This window comes from Mangifera indica, chromosome 2, assembly GCF_011075055.1.
Source record: "Mangifera indica cultivar Alphonso chromosome 2, CATAS_Mindica_2.1, whole genome shotgun sequence".
In the NCBI taxonomy this organism is placed as follows: domain Eukaryota; kingdom Viridiplantae; phylum Streptophyta; class Magnoliopsida; order Sapindales; family Anacardiaceae; genus Mangifera; species Mangifera indica.
The window spans coordinates 7,436,894-7,457,329 of NC_058138.1; the positions used below are offsets into that span (position 1 = coordinate 7,436,894).

Sequence of the window (20,436 nt, forward strand, 5' to 3'; positions counted from 1 at the left end):
TGTTCAAAAGTCATACAACATTATTATTACTTTAATATTAATTACACTTGAAATTCATGAATAAAAAATATAAAATGGAAGTAAACATCTTTTGAATGCCACTCTTACCCTAAGGCATCCCTTATTAATTCAAGAAAATTAATGAATAACAATCAATATTGAATCATAACATTCACAATTTAAAATTGAAATTTGAAAAGATATGAAAGCAACTTAATTAACAGCATAGCATAACTTTCGGATTTGCCCTTTAGAGCCAGTAAGAGGGCTGATGTCTCCCATCTTTATCATGGCAGCTGCAAAATCGGATTTGAATTTTGTAGGGTTCTTACTATATTCATCAACAATGCTATCAGTGGATCCTCCACTGAAGAGTACTTGATCTGATGCAAGAAGACCTTTCTTCTGAATAAGATTCTTGAAGTAGTTATTATCGAAAGAATTAGGTGTCACCAAATCTAGAGGTGCAAGATTTGCATTCCCACCAGAAGCTGGACATTTACGTCTTCGAGTAGTAGCAAAGCCAGCATTGATATCACTTGCATTGTTATAAATCCTGGTACGGAATGTGAAACATTGTGCTTGCCCAATTGTATGTGAGCCTGAAAGAGCAACCATGTCCCTTGCACTCAACCCTTTGGCTTTGAACAATGAAATAAGTGTATTAAGGCTATCTCCAAAGCCAGGGAGTTGGGAATTAGCTGAGCTTAAACTTGCAGTTTTAGAGTCTCTTCTTCCAAGTTTAACTGTCCATGATGGTCCACCAACCTATTTAATTGTAAATATTAGAAATTTATGTCTCACATAATTTAGATTATATAAGAAAAATGATTCAAGATAATACTATAACTTACATAAAATGATGCATCACGGGCAGCAACAGCAAGAATATCTGCACACGAAACAACTCCTGGACAGATTTTCTCGACTTGAGACTTAGCATTATCTATGACTTCGTATCCTCTTACTGAATTCAAATTTGGCAGGGCATTTTTCTCACTGGTGATTGTGGATGAATCATTCAACAAGATGGATGCATCACAACCCTGCAATTAATTCATTGACAAACTCGTAATTTGTTTTTTATACAAAAAATGAACAATAAAATTAAAAACTCTGAATTAATATTAAGTTTTCTATACCCGAACAAAGCAATCATGAAAATGGAGACGAATGAGAGAAGCTGCCATTCTACGCTCTCGTGAAATGGCAGTTCTAATAGCAGTGCGGATTGTAGTGAGAGCACTAGGACATGTGGAGTCATAGAACTTTGAAGACAGTTGTGCTTCACTTGGTATAGAAATGATCAATAATATGGTGAGAAGAGTGCATGTATAGTTGATATGTGAAGCCATTTTTAGTTAGTGAAAAACTAGATTGGGAGATTGAAAGAAAAAAGTTGATAGATATGGATGGGTGGATGAATGAATAAAAATCTTAATGTTAACATGTTATTTATAGTGTTCAATGTTAACGAAATGCTGTTATAAAATTATGGAGGAAGGCGGTCCATGATGGCGGCTTGCCGCGGCTTCAAAATTAAAAGATGGCTGAAGTCTTTGACGGCTCTTTTCGTTTGTTAAATATATCTGAAAACGTGCATGTATGCAGCTTGAATGCAAAAGAAAAGAAAAATATTATTTATTTAGATTTTATATTGTAAATTTAGGCATGCAGGAGTGCATTCATTATCTTTTGCTTGATCCCATTGTTTCTTACTTCTTAAAATTCTGATATTTATCCTATGCAAGGTTTCAGTTTTTGTCACTGAGACCCCAAAAGCACGAAATATTAGACTTAGCCTCCTTTTACAAGTAAAAGAATTATCCAACGCCTTTCTTTGTCGGCCTTAGTTGATAGATTACTTTTATTTGGTCGACTTCATTCATCCCCTGTGAGATATGTGGGAGGTGAAAATTCTACCAATGAGAAGTATCCTAACTTAAAAGTAGTTTGACTTGTTGATCAGAAGTGTTATCCTTTTGTCTTTGTGCATTCCCATATTTATAGGATAAAACAAAAATGTAATTGTATAATTACATAAACAGATATACTCAAACATGGTATATTAAGTTTAAATATCTAAAGAAATTATTTTCAAGAAAATTCATTAATTGTGTTATCTTGTGAATGTTGAAGATAGACCTGGAATGTGACTGAACAAATCTTATAACTGTTAAAATTCATCCTTCTTATTATTTTCAAATATATAACCTCTAACATGTATTTTAAATCATACTGAGTATAGATGATATTCCTAATCATTACATATTTCTAAGAGAAAGTCAGACCACACAACAAGATCAAATAATATCATGCTCGTCCACTTTGTTTTGAAAGCATTAAAAATAACTGTCAAGAATTTTTCATGTTCAGTTATTCCTTTCCACTTTTATTTTGGCTTATGTAAAATAATGAACTCATTTGCATTTGCCTGTCTTTAATCATTTCTCAAGGCATTCCACTAGAGAAATTTTATCATATAAATATATAAAAGAACCAACATATTTTAATGCACATTAATTACAATAATTTAAAAGTTTAATGGAGAGCTTTTGTCTTGATGCCTTTATTGCTAATTATTAAGAAGATTGACTACTACTTTGGCTCTGTCTATGGTGGCGGCTTCATGTTAAAAAATTGACCATTGAATTTGTTCTATAGTTTCGAAAAAGTCAAGGTTTTGTTTCGAAAAAGGCTTTTATGTTCTCTTCTTCTTAATTGTTGCTTTTATAAAACTTGAAAACTTATGAAAATCTAGAGTTTGACAATATAGAATATTGACTTTATCTTTGTATATCAATTTTGAAGTGTTACTAACACGTGACATTTTATTTTAGAAGTTCTAATTATTTAATGCAAGCTAGATACGGTTAAATAAATTAGAAAATTTGGGTATTTGTTAGTTTTTAAAATTTTTATTTTTGTCAAATTTATTTAGTTTTGAAAAATGCAATTAAAATTCATTATATGTAAAAGGCCAAAGGACTTATTTTTACCTAAGTTTTGATATGTTTTTAAAATCATATCTACTAAGTTTGAAAAACTTAAAGTTCTATTCATGAGCCAACTACAGTTAAAATTTTAAGTTACAAATGTGAATAAAATCATTATTTTACTAATAATATTAAAAAATATAAAATTCATTATGTTTTTATCTCAAAGTTTTAAAAACTAATAATTTCACTCATACCTAATTTTATAACTTTTAAAAGTAATATTTCTCCCATTCCAAAATCTAAGGTTTATTTTTTAGACACTCTTCAACCACCATCTTTAGCCATCAAAGACAACGCTTCAACCCACGGATCTCCAACCAATCTTCATCTCTCTGGCGCTTCTAGTAGATGTAATGAAGACCCGCCTTTGTCAATTCCACAAAAATCGATGAGGACGAGTCTTGGTCAACTTTGTCAATTCCAAACAAATCAACAAAAATGAGCATCCTCATTGATTTAGATGAATCAATGCGTCTTAATTGATTTATCTAAAATTGATGAAGAAAAGTCTTCGTCACATCTTCTTACACCGAAGATTGAATATCTGATGGCCAGAGATAGTGGGTTGAAGCATCATCACCGGTGGTCAAAGATGGTAGTTGAAGAGTATCTAGAAAATAAACCCTAGTTTTGGTGGGTGGAGGATGTTATTTTTAAAAATTAGAAAACTTTAAGCATGAGCAAAATTATTAATTTTTAAAAATTTGGAGGAAAAACAAATGAATTTAATATATTTTTTAATATTATTAGCAAAATAATAATTTTACCCTTACCTATAATAAAAAATTTTAATAGAAGTTGGCTCATGGGTAGGATTTTAGATTCGTCAAACTTCGTTGGAGTGACTTTGAAAACATATTAAAACTTTGTAGGAATAAGTCCTTTGGCCTTTTACATATATTTAACTAACTTTTTTCCAAAATTAAGGGGGTTAACTGCCCCCTTAGGTTCGCCACTAGAAATAGAACAAAATGGTATTTTGTGGCATTTCGTTGCAAATAAAACTAGTACTGATGGTGTTCCAAAGGAAAATATAAAGTTAAACGGGCACAGTTGGTGTGCTAAATTAGGTTGGCCTTCCTAGTATATTTTACTCAGGCAGGAACAAATAATGAGGGTGTTGAGCTCGAGAAGCTGTGGTGAAAGGCAAGGCTGGCAGAGTGGTAGTTGTAGACCAACAACTTCTTTTAGCTGCGATGAAGGGGGAGGCCAAAAGTTTCATAACTAATAAAATAGGATGACGAGAGAAACCATAAAAGGACTCGTTCGTTATTTTATGGTTATTATAAGGGTGTAAAATTAATTAAAATTATCACATTAATGTTTAAACTTAAAAAGTCAACTATTGACAGCATTATGTCGTTTTTTATATTTTTATCCTAAATTCAACGGAATTTACTAATAAAATCTGGGAAAATGGTGGGAAAGTATCATTTTGATTTTAAAAAGAGAGAGAGAGAGAAATAGTTGTTCGCCAAATTTTGTTGCCTTTTGGTGAAGAACCAATAAGATTTCACATTAGGGGTGAGCAAAAGAATTAAGTGGAATCAAACTGTTGGGTACCCTTGCTTGTAAGACCCTTAAATAAATTTTATATTAATAAAACAAAGCTGAAATGTTGGATTTGATTTTATATTTTATATCATTTTAAGATATTAAGATAAGATTGATTAAATAGTTTATAAATTTTTTAAATTGTCAATATGTATTTTGAGTGATAAAACCTAAAAGTAAAATCATAATAGACTGTGTGACAGTAAATTGAGATATTGAATCACAAAGCTCTTTAAATTATTAATACATATAATGATAGGTTGTATATACAAAATGCATAATTTGTTATAATTTCACTATTTTAAGAAACTAGAACCTAACTAGATCCGGATCTAGATCCAAAGGTGGGGTACTCAATTCATTTAACTCTATATAAAGTGTAGGTTAGTTATAGTTTTGTTGAAACGAGTTTAACACGTCAAGAACCTCAATGATTTCTCTTAGTAGTCTGTTGGATGACATTAGTTATTACTGTTCATGATTTTGTCATTTTCTGAATAGCCTATGTTGTTAAGGTTTGCTCATTCTTTGTACAAATACTCTAAATGTCGCAATGAAATTATCTTTGACCATATTTTGTTCTGTGCCCCTCGTGATAAGAAACTATTGAATGCCCCTTAGGGTTTCGGAAAATCAAGGAAAATGCTTTCAAAATTACACTTGGTAGTTTATCCCTTAGATACATATTTATATCATATTAGTTCAGATTTTAGATTAAAAAGATCTTATTATAATCATATCAAAACTTTTTGTCTTTAATTACCCTGAAAATGTTAAGGTTGATTTTATATGAGTCAAATTGACTCAAACTATATAACATATCATGCCACATCACGTCAAAATACAACCTATTTGATTCGTTTGATATGGAAGGGAAAGATTTGCCACGAAATGACATTAAGATTGCTCTATTACAACTTATTTTTTATGAGAACCCTAACCTTAACTTGACTCAAATTATAATCATATAGAAATCACTTAACTCTAATATGTCTCAAACTATGTTTAGATTAGCTTGACATGACCCAAATTAACCTGCATTATATAACATGTTGGTCCTATTGAAATAGAACTTATTTGATACAAAATGATATAATTTATCACAAATTGATACATTTTGCTAAAGAGTGACAATTTTTTTTTATGAAATGATATGTTTTGACACAAAATAAAATGTTTTGTTAAAATAGAATTGTGTTATTGCAGTTTTTACCTACTTTATTTTATTTTCGAACTTTCAAAAAAAAGAAATCCTTCTTTTTACACCACGTGAATATGAAATCTAATTTCTTACCTAGAGTAGAGATTCCTTTTATACCTTCTTTGCCACCACTTATCAGTGGTGGTCAATTCTATTCTTTTCCTGAAATCCAAGAAAAGGAGAGCCTCAACAACACAATTTTTTCATTATTTGGCATTAGATCATGTAATTTTCTTATTTAATTATCTAAAGAGGTGCAGGCATTTTCTACTTTGTTTATACGGCACCATTGCAATTGGATTGGTTCTTGCTGGACGATTGAACGAATTAAGAGTTTTCTATATTCTAGCAGTTAAAGCTGATTTGCCTTTATAATCAGCTAGTTGTTATACATCTATCTGCTTGTAAGTCTCATTTTGGCTTGCCTCTCTATCTTTTTTTGCGGTTTCCAATGGCATGGACAATTTTTTAACAGCTTAGTACCCCGTGTTATACAGGTGAGCTTTACAATTTTCTCTTTTCACGCTTTTCTGATCTGAAGTTGTCTTTTGAAGCATGAGCCAAAATTCGTGTTTTCGAACACTTCAACAGAGAGTAGCATTTTCCTTTAAATTACATCTACAACATCACATAAATCTCATCATTGGAAGTGTGAATTAATGTGTGGCTATGTACTTTCGCCACAGACCTTCAAGTGGCAAGATTACATTCACTGGCAGAGAAAGTTAAATGAAGCAAGGGCAAGTGCTGCAGCACTTAAATCAAGTATTAGTGGAATGAGCAATGAAAGCAGGCCTCCATTAGTAGTTTCATGTCAACTAACTGGTTCTTCTAATGTAATTAATAAAAGCTTTCTGATACCTGCATGGGGAGTACTGTGTCATATACATGTTGTATTTCCTTATTATTCATCAATAGTGAAAGACTGAGGGTATTTTGTTGTACCCAGAGATGGATGAAATGAATTAAGTGTTGTGTTCATGTGTGATCCTGAGCTCCTATAATGATTGAGGCATGCATGAAGTGCTGCGTTCATGGCACTATTGTCATACTTTCTGAGCTGTACTAGTGTATCAGTGATTTTTAAGGTATTTTTCTTCATGGAAGATTCTTACAGAAACCCATTCCTAAGATATGAGAAAATTTTTTACCTGGATTGTGCAACAATTCTCAGATATGCTAATCTGGTTCGTTTAACTATATATCTTAAATAAAAATAAGTGATTCAGATTGGACAAGGGGATGTAGCTCAAATGGTAGAGCGCTCGCTTTGCATGCGAGAGGTACAGGGTTCGATCCCCTGCATCTCCATTTTGGCTTTTGGCTCAGTATAAAGTCTTTTTGTTGTTTCATAGTAGGCACAGTTGATCTGAAACCTGTGAAAAGCCTTGAATGTATCTGGGTTCATAATTATGAAGGAGATGAAACAGAAGATGATATTATTTTCAGCAAATTGCAGAGGTTATCACTTAATCATTTACCAAGTCTCACAAGCTTCTGCTCAAAAAATCACACTTCTAAAATTTCCCCTTTTTAGAAGAATTCATAAGGCCTATATTTCTGTACCAAAATACAGAGACTCAATTTCGTTCAACTATTCTCTACCTGTTGGTCTGACTTACTTTTAACATTCTGCTTTGTTGTTCCTATTTCTGAAATATTATCAGAATAGCTCCTTGAATCCTAGAGGATTGTTTAAAATTTATTTTGATTAATACATATTAAAACGATATCGTTTTAGTATTTAGTCAAACTTAAAACTCGATTTGAGCTCGATTCCTCTCAAACAATATAAACTCAAACACCTTTGAAGTAAACTCAAACTCAAACTCAAACTTAACTTAATTGAAGTGAGCTTAAGTGTGGATCAATTTAAATCAACCCTATTCTATTAAGTTCCAATAACATTTAAAACATCAATCTTCAAACACCAATAAAATCCATCAAAATCAACAATAAACCTTAAACCCTAACTTTTTTTTTTTCAACCCTAAAATCTTAAAAAATTCAGTCAAACCATTGTTGATGAAAATATTAGTTAAATGTAGCATAAAAACATTGATAAGTAACCATTTTTTTCCTAGTTTGAATACTCAAAACTGAGACAAACATGCAGATTGGAAAAAAATGACTAATGAACATTATTTGTTGGAGAACATGAGGAAAATATTAGTACATTCAAACCACTAATGAAAACATTGATAACTAGCTTTCTTGATAAAAACAGTGGGAAAACTACACATAAAAAAATTAGTTATTAAGATTGAAAAGTTTAAATTCATATAAATCCACATTAAAAATTTATACTTTTTAATGTAAGATCCAAATATTATACCTTGTATATGAAATTGTAATAGATATACAATACATGGATTTACGGAAAATAGTCTAATTTTAATTGAAATCCAAATCGGCGAGGTTGAGAATAAATTTTGAAAGTGGTGAAGAGTAAGAGGAAATGCAGTACACAAAAAAGATTGATTTCATCAAATCATGACAAAAGATTACGTGAGAGTTAAAATTGAGAGGAGTAATTATATTTGTATAAACCCGTTAAAAGTTGGTTATTTAATTAATATACGCAAAGAAATAAGATAAATTAGTATTTTAATTTAGTAACGAAACAAAATTATTTTAATTCAATAAGAAAAAAAAATGAGAGAAAAAAGTAATATCATTAGATAAAATGAAGGAAGAGTAATTTCGTCATTTAAATTAGGATAACTTTCAAAATTTTCATTTCTCCAAGTGATTAAAGGCAGATACTAAGTTGTTACCTATAAGGGAAAGTTGATGAATTAAAACAGTCATTCACGATGAATGTCATCAATGACAATTAGAATTGTATTAAAATAATGTGATTCTTGATGAATTACACTATCTCAATATGATTTTAGGTGTGATTCTCATAGAATGGTGCAATTCAACTTCAGTTGCATCAGACATTGCAATTCCATTTGGAATCATATCATTGTTGCATGATTAAACTAGAATTGCTTTATTCTACTGTGATTCTAGTTGGTATGATTACATGGAACTAGATGAAGTTAGGGTTTTGATCAATGATTTGAAAACTGGATTGGATTGATTGGTTCAACCAATTGAACCGGAAATCAACTCCAAATCTGTACCGATTAATATAAAAAATTAATTTTACTACTGACTCGATTAAACTCGATCGAAATCGGATTTGATCGGATGAACTGGTCAAAATCAAGTTTGACTGGATTTGATTTTTAAATTTTAACTATTTTTGAGTAATTCAATTATTTTTTATTTTTTCATTATTTTCCAATTGAATCGATCAAACCGGTCAAACTATAAACCAATAAAACAACCAGTTCAATCACCGATTTGGTTTTAAAAACATTGGTCTTGATTATATACTTTATATACACAAATAGATACAAACTTATTTGTGTCATCATATGATCGAATGTTACTTTATTTTTAATCTAAAATTATCTAATCATATGATAACACATAAGTATGTTTTCATTTATATATTTAAAATATACACATATAGTTTTATTATTATTTTAATTAAATATAAAAGTCTAAGTAATAAATTTTAAAATTAATAAAAATTTGTTTGATTTTTTTTTTCCAGATGTGCAAGAGCTATTAATCCTATAATGTTTATATATTTTTAAAAAAAATTCTTTGACAGTTAAAACTTTAGCAGGAATTTTGATAGAAATCGGTAATTTTTCCTTTTTAACGATTAAGGGTAGGACATCATTAAGAAAGAAAAGGGGTGGGAAATAGTTTTCTCTCTTTATACAGGCTCAAAAATCTCAACCCAACACTGTTATAAAGTCAAAAATTTACCCATCATTCATTTATATTAACAAATTTGTTAAACTTTCTTTAAAAAAAAAAACTATTTTAACATTTAACTAAAATTAAAAAATTATAATTATTACTTAAATTATTATTAAATTATGAATATATTCTTCCTAGTATTAACAAATTATTATTTTAAAGTTCTAAAAGTTACCAAAACTTTAACTAAACATTGCATTTTGGTAAACTCTTTCAGATATAAATGTCCTTTTTGAAACTATAAAGAGACATTATTTTAATTTTAAAAATTCAAACTTTCAAAAACCTTCTAAAATTTTCATTAACATCTCTAATATGTTAAAATTTTTAGTTTACCCCCTAAAGTTTTAAAAGGGAAAATAGGGAAAAGGAAAAATAAAAAGAATAAGGGAAAAAGAGAAAAAAAAATCAAAAATCTTATGTATAATGACCTTCCTGCAATAACACTCATAGGTAAACTCAAGGTTATTTTATTCATTTATCTTGATTTAAATAGAGTTTATTAATATTTTTCAAAGCAATATATGCCCGTGTATATGGGTATATATGACTATGCATCATTAGCAAATTTGAATTTATCATATAAGATAAAAATCGCAATAAGATCAAGTGTTACCTTAGTTGTGCGATGTGATAGAAATCAAGGCTTATTTGAATTGACCTGCGATCATGCGTCTGATCTCATTGGCACATGCTCTCATGTGCAATAAGCATCAAGTCTTGCAGGGAATTGGCTCATGTAATGCATGCACCCTCAAATCAGGTTACAAGTACATGGGTTCAAGCCCTATCTAATTAATAGGTTCCAAACCGGATTAAGCCTAACCTATTTTGACTTTGACCTGATCAACTAGGCCTATTTGTATGTAGGTCGAATATATGGATTTTCCCAACCCAAAATTGATCATAGATCTAGAAAAACCTAGGTTCAAGATCTTTTTGTCGTCAACGTCTCAATCTCTAATCTCAAATACGAGAGGGAAATAAGAGTCGGCTCATCCACCCCATTCGGTCGCTAATTGCAATAGTATTTTACCGAAGATTAGATTAGGGATTGTCATATTTTAATTTCAAATTTCAATTTTAAAAACTAAATTAAACCCAAATTCAAAATAACCCTATTTTTAAAATTTTAATCCTAATTTCAGTCTCTATAATCCTGATTTCATTATTTGATTCATCAATAAAAAATTCTAAGAATGAAACAATTTCAATCTCATATTAAAAATATTGAACCATGATTTCAATTTTAGAATTCAAATTTTATAACCTATTACGTACTACTCTAATACTATAAGTAAGATTTATTTTGTATAAACTTAATAAAATAAATCAATCAATTGTACTCTTAAGTTCTACTGCTAATGATGTTCATTTGCGACTAATTTATTTAGTTGCTAATGATATTAACTTGCATCTAATTTTTTTAATTACTAAAGATATTCATTTGCATTTGATTTTTTAGTTGTTAATGACATTCAGTTGTATATAATTTTTTTAGTTGTTAACAACATTTAATTGAATCTAAGTTTTTTAGTTGTTAAACACATTTATTTTTGCATAGGATTTTTTTAGATACTAATGACATTCATTTGCGACTAAAATAAATGGTTATTTAGACCAATTTACAATTATTTTAATTTTAATTAATAATTAAGATATTAATTGTTAAAAATAATTTTCAATAACTAATTGAAATTAGTTGTCATATCCTTTTTTTTAGTGATCCTGTAATAAATTTGCAACTAATATTTAATAGATGATATATATAACATTAAACAAAATCCAAATTTTCAGCAGTTATTTACTCAAATTTTAAATGTTCATTTTCTTGTAGTGTAGTGCATAACAACGAACAAGACCATGGAAACAATAAATATAATATATATATATATATATATATATATATATATATATATATATATATATATATATATATATATATATATATATATATATATATATATAAAGCAACAAATGTATACTTGGTCAGACGTATTTGACTTGACTTGAAAGGGTCTTTGTCCTGCATGCATTTATATTTTAACGATGAAATTTGAAAAGATAAGAGGTGGACTACTTCAATTTTATTGCTCGCCTCTTTGATGCAGTGTGTGCATGGATAATAATGACAGATGCGTGCATGCTCAACCGTATTAGACCTGACTTAAAAGTCTGTGTCTTGCATTCATTTCTGAAAGGCAATTTTTCTGCCTCTTCCTCCTTGTGTGGACGCTAATTTGCCTATTCTTCCTCTTGGAAAATGAGGTTACGTCAATAATTAAAGTCTTGATTCTAATATTTTTGTAAAGGCCCAAAGACTTATTCCAACCAAGGTTAGGTGAAATCTCAAACTTACGTCACTCAATTTTTAAAAATTTAAAAATTTATTTTTTTATTAAAATTCGTTATTAAAAAATGTTATTTAGCTAAAAATATTAAATAAACTAAAAAATTATCACATATCCCTCATAAATTTAAAAATCTAACAATTTCATCCACCCAAAGTTTGAAAAGTGACTATTTCTCCTCTAGGGTGTTTTTCCTTACCACTTCTGATGGCCATTGCCATCTTTGGCCGCATTCTAAAAAATTATCACATATCCCTCTCGATTTCTCACCCTCCCGATCCTATTCCAACAAAGATAGACAAAGATGATTCGTGTCATCTTCGTCTAAGATGAAGATAATCTAAGATGAAGACGTGTCATCTTCATATGAGACAAACACATTTGTCTTCATCTTAGACGAACACATTTAGTCTTCATCTCTGATGGAGATGTCGAGGGCCAGGAAGGAGATAGACCGATAGGGAGAAAGGATAGGAGGGAGAGAGAATACGGTCGAAGATGGCAACAGTTGTCGGAACTAGTGACAGAAAAAAAAAAAAAACCCTAAAGGTAATGGTCACTTTTTAAACTTTGGGTGGAGAGAAATTGTTAGATTTTTTAATCTACGACAAAAAATATGATAAAATTTTAGTAATTTTAAATATTTTTAGCTAAATAAAATTTTTACCCTTAACCTTAACAGTGAATTTTAATAGAAATGTGGGCAATTGGGTTTTTGAAAGTTGATAGGTATGACTTTTTGATTTCACCAAACTTTGGGTGGGAATAAGTCTTTTGGCCTTTTACATTATCCTCATGTGTTAGTGGTTCTACTTCTATGACCAATTTTCATTACTTAATTACTTGAAGATCGCCCATCATGTGACATCTTTTTTAAATTTTTTTCCAAGTTCTTTTCCTTGTTACTTGAGCTTCTGTGCTGCTTCGTTTAAGCTTGCAATGTTATTTTCAGATTTCCACTGTTGCTTCAACATTGTTTCTTCATAATCCTACTTGTAAACAATGACGATAATAATGATAACAACTAATTGTAGACTTGTGAATAGATATAAAGGAGATAATTTTATTTGTTGAACATGGACGGGTAGCTTCACCCCTCATGATAACAATGAAAAGTAAGATGAACTTATAATTTACAACATTTACATAAAATGCTCAAGCATTAGAGTGAATATTGATTTAACAATGGACATATAAAAAGGAAATTAAGAATTATAAACATAATTCTACAACATGCCCCTTGACGCCGACACTAATTTTCCCAATTCTTCAACTGTATAGGAAAACATTATTATGTTAATAGAGTTTTGATTCTAACATTCAAGTAAACCTTGATAACATAGTTGACACTCCTGTTTGTGTGTTTTTGCTTCTATGATGATTTTTCATTGCCTAGATTCCTTTCTTTTCAATCTCTACTATCTTTACTAAGCTTTTTTTTTAAAAAAAAAAGAAAGACCTTGAAGATTGCTCATTAGGCTGCATCTTTTTTTTGTTTTTTTCAAAGTTATTTGCCTTGTCAGTAGAGCTTTTGTGCTACTTCCGATTAAGCTTGAATATATCCTCGGTCCAAGAATTACTTAAAAACTATATAATGGTTGACCATAAATTAAAAAGGAAAATACGCTTGCTTCTTCTTATTCATGTGAAGCTTTCATAAAGTTTATTATCAAATTTTGGGATAGAGACATCTGGAACTATTAATGAGTTTAAATTTACTGATTTTCCTAATGGAGGAATTAAACTTTTACTATTTACTATTAAATAAAGAGGAAAAGTTGCATCCCCTGTTATAATTATGAAATTTTACCCAAAAAAAGGTCCAAAACCTTTGAATAAGCAGAAGCTATCAGAACTCAGAATATGTTAATGAAGATGTGGTTGATCATTGAGTATCAGATTTGATACTTTTAGATCCAGGTTTCCAAGAAAAATAGATTATACATGTAATAACTAGAAAAGCTATATCAGGGGGGAAAATACATGTTCCCATATCTGAAATACATATTATCAAGACCCTATCAACGAAATATCTTTTTCCGCGTGAAAGAATAGGCAAAATTAGCGTCAACCTCAAGGGGCCAAGCTGCGGAAAACTTCTGTGTAGAATTTGTCAACAAACATGAATTTCTCAAAAAGTAGTTTGCTAATTAATGTTAGACATAGACACTTTCAAATCAAGTCTAATACATTTAAGCGTATATGCATCTCTCATTGTCAGGGAAGAAGCAACATTAATTAGTATCCACATCAAAGAGCTTGTAGATATTTTTATATTCTAAGCGTAAAAATTTTGCTTGTTTAAATGAAGATTCTTCTCCACCTCAGTTTGAAGATATATAGGTTTTGTAATATTTTTTTAATGTTTGTTTAATTTCCTTTCCATAAGTCTATTTTTAAATCAATTTTATATAAGAATATCTTTTCACCCTTTGAAATTTTTGGATGATTTATTTATTCATTAAAATTTTAATTCAACTACTGAAATTCTTTTTACTCTACAACTGTTATCTTTAGTATCAGTGGTTGTTTGCAAATCTAGGATTATGAAGAGACAATTTTGAAGCATTCAACACTGGATTTCTAGAGACAACATCAATATAATGACAGCATTAATTGTAGACGGACTTTTGCCATAATTTTAGACATAATGTTATATTTTTAAGGCCAAAAGACTATTTTCTGCCTACGGTTTGCTAAAATAACAAATTCCCACTACTGGAGTTTCAGAAAATCAAATTCTGGCCCATCATCTACTTCCGTTAATGAATTTCGCTAAGCAAAAGCACAAGAATGTCATTTTGCATAGATTTTATTTTATTTTTTCCCCATATGCATTTTATTTTTCTTTTTCCCCATATTTGTCTATTTTCCCTTTTCAAAATTTTATGGTGCAAACTACAATTTTTAAAAAATATTAGAGGTTTTAATTAAATTTTTAGGACAGTTTCGAAAACTCAAAAAAGGTTCAGGGGTGTTTTAAATTTTTTTAAATGTCAATATCCCCCTTAATAGCTTAAAAAAGATAGTTACACCACTAAAAATAGACCAAAATGTAATATTTTAAAATTTGTTAAAATTTTCACATTTTTAAAAGTTTAAATAATAAATTTTTTACCTAATAAAGATATATTGTTAATTTGACATTTATATTAAGTATTAATGATAGTTTTATAATTTTAATAAAAGATAAAATAATCATTTCTAAGAAAACTTAATAGATTCAATAACATAAATGAATGACGGGTGGAAATTTAGTTTTTTGAAACTTAAAGGTAGGAATTTGTTATTTTGGCAAACCTTGGGTGAGAAATAGTCGACCTAATTTAATTTATTTTTAAAAAATTTAATTGAACTTTTGTTTAAATGTGTTACATAAATGTGTAACCTTTCATTAAAAAAAAATATAATGGTAAGTTTAAGATTGATATCGTGGATTTGGATATTTAAAAAAAAAAAATTAAGAGATTTGCCTAGTTAGTGAGTGATTTGTGGAAAGATGAAATGGAGTTTTATTTTAAAATTGGATGAAACAATAGCATGTTACTAACAACAGATGTATTTTTAGTACTTGCTAAACAATAGATATTATTTGATCTTATTGTGTCAGACTTTCTCTTACAAAAACATTATATCACAAAAGCGATTAACTGTTAGAACAACATACAACGACTAAACATATCATTTATACATAAAATGATTTAACATGCATATAAGAGTCTTTTTATTCAAAAATAGTGAGAATGACGAAACTTAGCAGTTGCAAGATTTGCTCAATTACATTCCATCTCTTTCTTCTACAATCATGTGATAACAATCATCTCCCACTTGGATAACAATTAACTCCCATTTTTGACATAGCACAATCAATAAATTTCCTTCAAAGCATTTTTATTTAGATTTTTAGATTTAATATACTATGATTTAAGTATATAAATGCTTATGTAACAAATCAATTACTCATTTCTCTTATCTTATAAATATAGAACTATGCTTGTAATGTTTCTAGACAATCAATAATACAACAGTGAACATAAACTTCTTAGCAGCAAATCAAACCACTATACAAATCTCATTGTGCTCTTTACTTGTATAAAATTACACTTTTAAGTTTGTCTACTTTTCGTCCGTAGAATTTTTGTCATTAACAGATCTCATAAAGGGTAAATGAAGTAGACCAAATAAATCAAAACTTTTGATGCTTTTAGGGTGTAAGTGACAAAAACTGAAACCTTGCATTGGATAAATATCAAAATTTTAAGAAGAAACAACGTGTTTAACCAAAAGAGGCTGAATACATTCCTGCAAGCCTAAAATCTATAGTAATTAATTTTTTTTTTTCATATACATTCAAGCTGCACACATGCACGTTTTCCAGATAATTTTTTTTTTTTAAAAAAAAAAAGAGCCGTGAAAGATTTAAGGTTTCTTTTATTTTCAAGCCGCGGCAAGCCGCCATCATGGACCAGCTTCCTTCATAATTTTATAACAGTATTTCGTCAAAATTGAAACACTATATGACAAGTTAGCATTAAGATTCTCACTCATCCACCCATCTATATATATCAAGCACCATCATTCTTTCAATCTACCAGTCTAGTTTTTTGCTTTCCATTGCTAACTAAAAATGGCTTCTTATATCAGCTATACATGTACTGTTCTCACCCTATTGTTGATCTTTTGTGTGCAAAGTGAAGCTAAACTCTCTTCAAAATTTTATGACTCCACGTGTCCAAATGCCCTCACTAAAATCCGCACTGTTATTAGAACTGCCATTTCACGAGATCGTAGAATGGCGGCTTCTCTCATTCGTCTCCACTTTCATGATTGCTTTGTTCAGGTATCTAATACTTAATATTAATGCAGAGTTTTAATTTTATTGTTCATTTGTTGTATAAGAAAAGATTTAAGAGTTGTCAATTAATTGCAGGGTTGTGATGCATCCATCTTGTTGAATGATTCCTGCACAATCACCAGTGAGAAAAATGCCGCGCCCAATATGAATTCGGTAAGGGGATACCGAGTCATAGATAATGCTAAATCTCAAGTCGAGAAAATTTGTCCAGGTGCTGTTTCGTGTGCAGATATTCTTGCGGTTGCTGCCCGTGATGCATCAGTTTATGTAAGTTATAATATTAATTTAATTCATTTTTCTTATTTTAAATAATCTTGACTTAGCAAAATTTGATATGACTCATTAACCAAATATGACACGATACAAAAAAAATCAGGTTAAGATTATAATATTTAACACGAAAAATAGTTCAAATCAAGTTCGGGTTAACTTTAAAAAGTTGGGTTGTGTTCGGGTTGATACAAAGCTAACTTGAATTGACTCAAACTAACCTAAAAATTTTAAACAAAATATTGCATAACATGATACTAGGAAAAAAATTCCCAATATCTTTTATTTTTTTCATTTGACAGAAAGAGTTTCAATTCATATAATGTATATTTTCTAATTCGAATCAATAAAGAAATTGGTATTGCATTATCAAATACTAAATCGATATCACCACCCATGACTTCTTGAAACATTGTAGAGGTTAGCTGGATGTCTACTTGGAGGAGTTAGCTTTAGGCCTTTTGGCTTAATTTGGTCACCTTTCACTAAAGATGTTCATTCTAATTGAATAACTTTTTTTAACATACTTGTAAAAGACTATTGGTGTTTTATGTTTTTGTTGGTGTGTTATAAGTACCATAGATTTGAATATATTATATTTGGTATAACATATTCATATACTTTTTAATGGTTTTAATATTTATAATAGTCATATTCATCATATGGAATGAAAATTAAATTTCTTAAATATTTACAAGTAGTTGTTAATTTCATTATTTATCAATTGTATTATTTTATAGTTAAAGTTGTAGGCTTACTTGGGTTCTTGATAATGATATTTCTATTTATTTATCCCTATAATTGATCATATAAAGAGACAATAAGCAAATTATTAGAGTGTATTTGGCTCAAGTAATTTTTTATTGCCAAAAACAAAATATTACCATAAAGTATATTGTCTTAAAGATCATTTGGTGAAATTGGTAAGTATGAATAATTATTTTGTTTGATTGAATATAATAAAAAAAAACTAAAATATAATTTTACTTAAAATGTCATTGGCTAAAATTATTTTCAAATAATTTTCATGTTAATTGTTATATTAATTGAAAGTAAGAATATTTTAGTCCTAAAAAATTAATAAGTAAGAATAAAATTATAACAAAATTAATATTATCTTGATAACCTTTTAATAGGTAAAGTGGATGTGGTAATTAAATTATCATATATATTATCTATTATATCACCATTGATAATAGGAAAAAGCAATACTATGTGTACTCACTTTACGTATATAATTGTGTACACACTTATTTGTGTCATTATATGATTAGGGATTACTTTATCATACTTAAATTATCTAATCATGTAATGACACATATAAATATCAATAAAACTATGTGTACCCAATTTTGGTACACAATTTGTGTACACAGATGAGGTGTCATCATGTGATTGAATATTTTTTTATCATATGGTGACACATGTTTTAAAATCATCTAATTGCATGATAACACATCATTGTGTACATGAATTGTGTATCAAAATTAGGTACACATAGCATTGCTCTATAAATATATACATATTTGTGTACTGAAAGTGGGTACACATAGTTTTATTGAATAGAAAATTACTAAATATTTAATTACCTGACAAACTAAAATAATAAAAGATAGATTACTAAAATAATGTTTGATTACTCTAACCAAACACCTGCTTAGTGTCAACTTCAAATAGAGTAATTTTGTTTTGGTAAAATGTTGTTTTGTGTTAAAATGTGTTTTCGAGTGTTACTTTGTAACAAATTATATTATTCCTTAACATTTGACAAAATGTGGTATTTCGTAACAAATCATGTCATTATATATTGTGTTTTAACATGATTTTACTTATCACATAGTTTGGATTGATTCAGGTCAGGTCAAATTAATATAAAAATATTTCGATTCAGTCTAAAGTTAAAAAATTTTGATACGATTCTATTTTGGATTGGGTTAGGGTTTAAGGTTCTCAATTCGAAACTCAAATAAACACAATAAGAATATGCCCCAATGACACAAACGGTTAGGTTTAATTAATATAATCCAAATTCTATGAAAAATAAATTCCTAATATTTACAATTGAATAGGTTGGTGGACCATCATGGACGGTTAAACTTGGAAGGAGAGATTCTACAACTGCAAATTTAAGCTTAGCTAATACCCAACTCCCCGGCTTTGGAGATAGCCTTGATACACTTATTTCTTTGTTCAGTACCAAAGGCTTGAGTGCAAGGGACATGGTTGCTCTTTCAGGTGCACATACAATTGGGCAAGCACAATGTTTCACATTCCGTACTAGGATTTATAGCGATGCAAGTGATATCAATGCTGGCTTTGCTACTACTCGTAAACGTAAATGTCCAGCTTATGCTGGGAATGCAACGCTTGCACCTCTAGATTTGGTGACACCTACTTCTTTCGATAATAACTACTTCAAGAATCTTATTAAGAAGAAGGGTCTTCTTGCATCAGATCAAGTATTGTTCAGTGGAGGATGCACTGATAGCATTGTTGATGAATATAGTAAGAACCGTACAAAATTCGAGTCTGATTTCGCAGCTGCAATGATAAAGATGGGAGACATCAGCCCTCTTACTGGCTCTAAAGGGCAAATCCGAAAGTTATGCTATGCTGTTAATTAACTTGCTTTCATATCTATTTCATAAAGAGTTAGATGTTAATGATATTTGAATTTTTTTTGGAATGATCTCTATAATGTACTATTCAATTTTCTGTGTAAGTGTAATTTTTCATGCTCAAGAAAGCATTTGAATGGTGCTAGTCAAACAAAGATAAACTTTAAAATTATTGAGTGATGTAGATTCAATTGATGAACGTGCACGACACAGTTAAAATGGATTAACTTTTTGAAACAAATTGCAATTAATGTTAATTACAATAAACATTCCAATTAGGAAAAAAACCCTAATTTATTGAGATAACGTGAATCCGATAAACCTCGACAAATAGAATTACCTAATGAAGACTTAGTCAACGTTGTTATTGAAGGAAAAACACTTGTTGGTAATTTAGTTTCAAAACTCTTTTAATAAGAAGTTTGTTTGGTTTGTTAAAGTCGTTAGGTTGTTATCAGTCGGGTCTCATAAATGGAGTCTGGGCTGTTTAAACCTAGGTCTTTTTTTTTTTTTTTTTGGCTCGTGCTTTATTGGTCGTGTTCAAAACTTTTTCAATTAAAAATTTTCAGTTCTGACCGATGTTCGAGCCTAAACCAGGCCCGAAATAAAAACTTCAGTGTTGGAAATTTGACTCTCCACCTGTAGAAAGTGTATCAACGCCACTGACAAAGTACAACACACTATCATTACACCCATCAAAGAAATATAAGTTGCCGTTGAATATCTTCAACAACGGTTGTGTTAAACCAAAGCCGAAGTTTCC

At 29.5% G+C, this 20,436-nt stretch overlaps 2 protein-coding genes and 1 non-coding gene across 3 annotated transcripts; 2 read left to right on the plus strand and 1 right to left on the minus strand.

Moving 5' to 3' along the window:
- Positions 1–1,411, minus strand: LOC123206024 (lignin-forming anionic peroxidase-like). Its single transcript, XM_044623115.1, has 3 exons — positions 1,143–1,411; positions 855–1,046; positions 1–768 (listed from the first exon to the last, which is right to left on the minus strand). The coding sequence occupies exons 1-3, from the start codon at positions 1,353–1,355 to the stop codon at positions 214–216; spliced, it is 960 nt and encodes a 319-aa protein (XP_044479050.1). The 5' UTR covers positions 1,356–1,411; the 3' UTR covers positions 1–213.
- A 5,581-nt stretch (positions 1,412–6,992) lies between these two features.
- Positions 6,993–7,065, plus strand: TRNAA-UGC. Its single transcript has one exon. It is a non-coding gene; the product is annotated as a tRNA-Ala (tRNA).
- Positions 7,066–16,485: 9,420 nt separating this feature from the next.
- Positions 16,486–19,845, plus strand: LOC123205164 (lignin-forming anionic peroxidase-like). The gene is made up of 3 exons (XM_044622059.1): positions 16,486–16,770; positions 16,861–17,052; positions 19,125–19,845. The coding sequence occupies exons 1-3, from the start codon at positions 16,558–16,560 to the stop codon at positions 19,677–19,679; spliced, it is 960 nt and encodes a 319-aa protein (XP_044477994.1). The 5' UTR covers positions 16,486–16,557; the 3' UTR covers positions 19,680–19,845.
- The last annotated feature ends 591 nt before the right edge of the window (positions 19,846–20,436 follow it).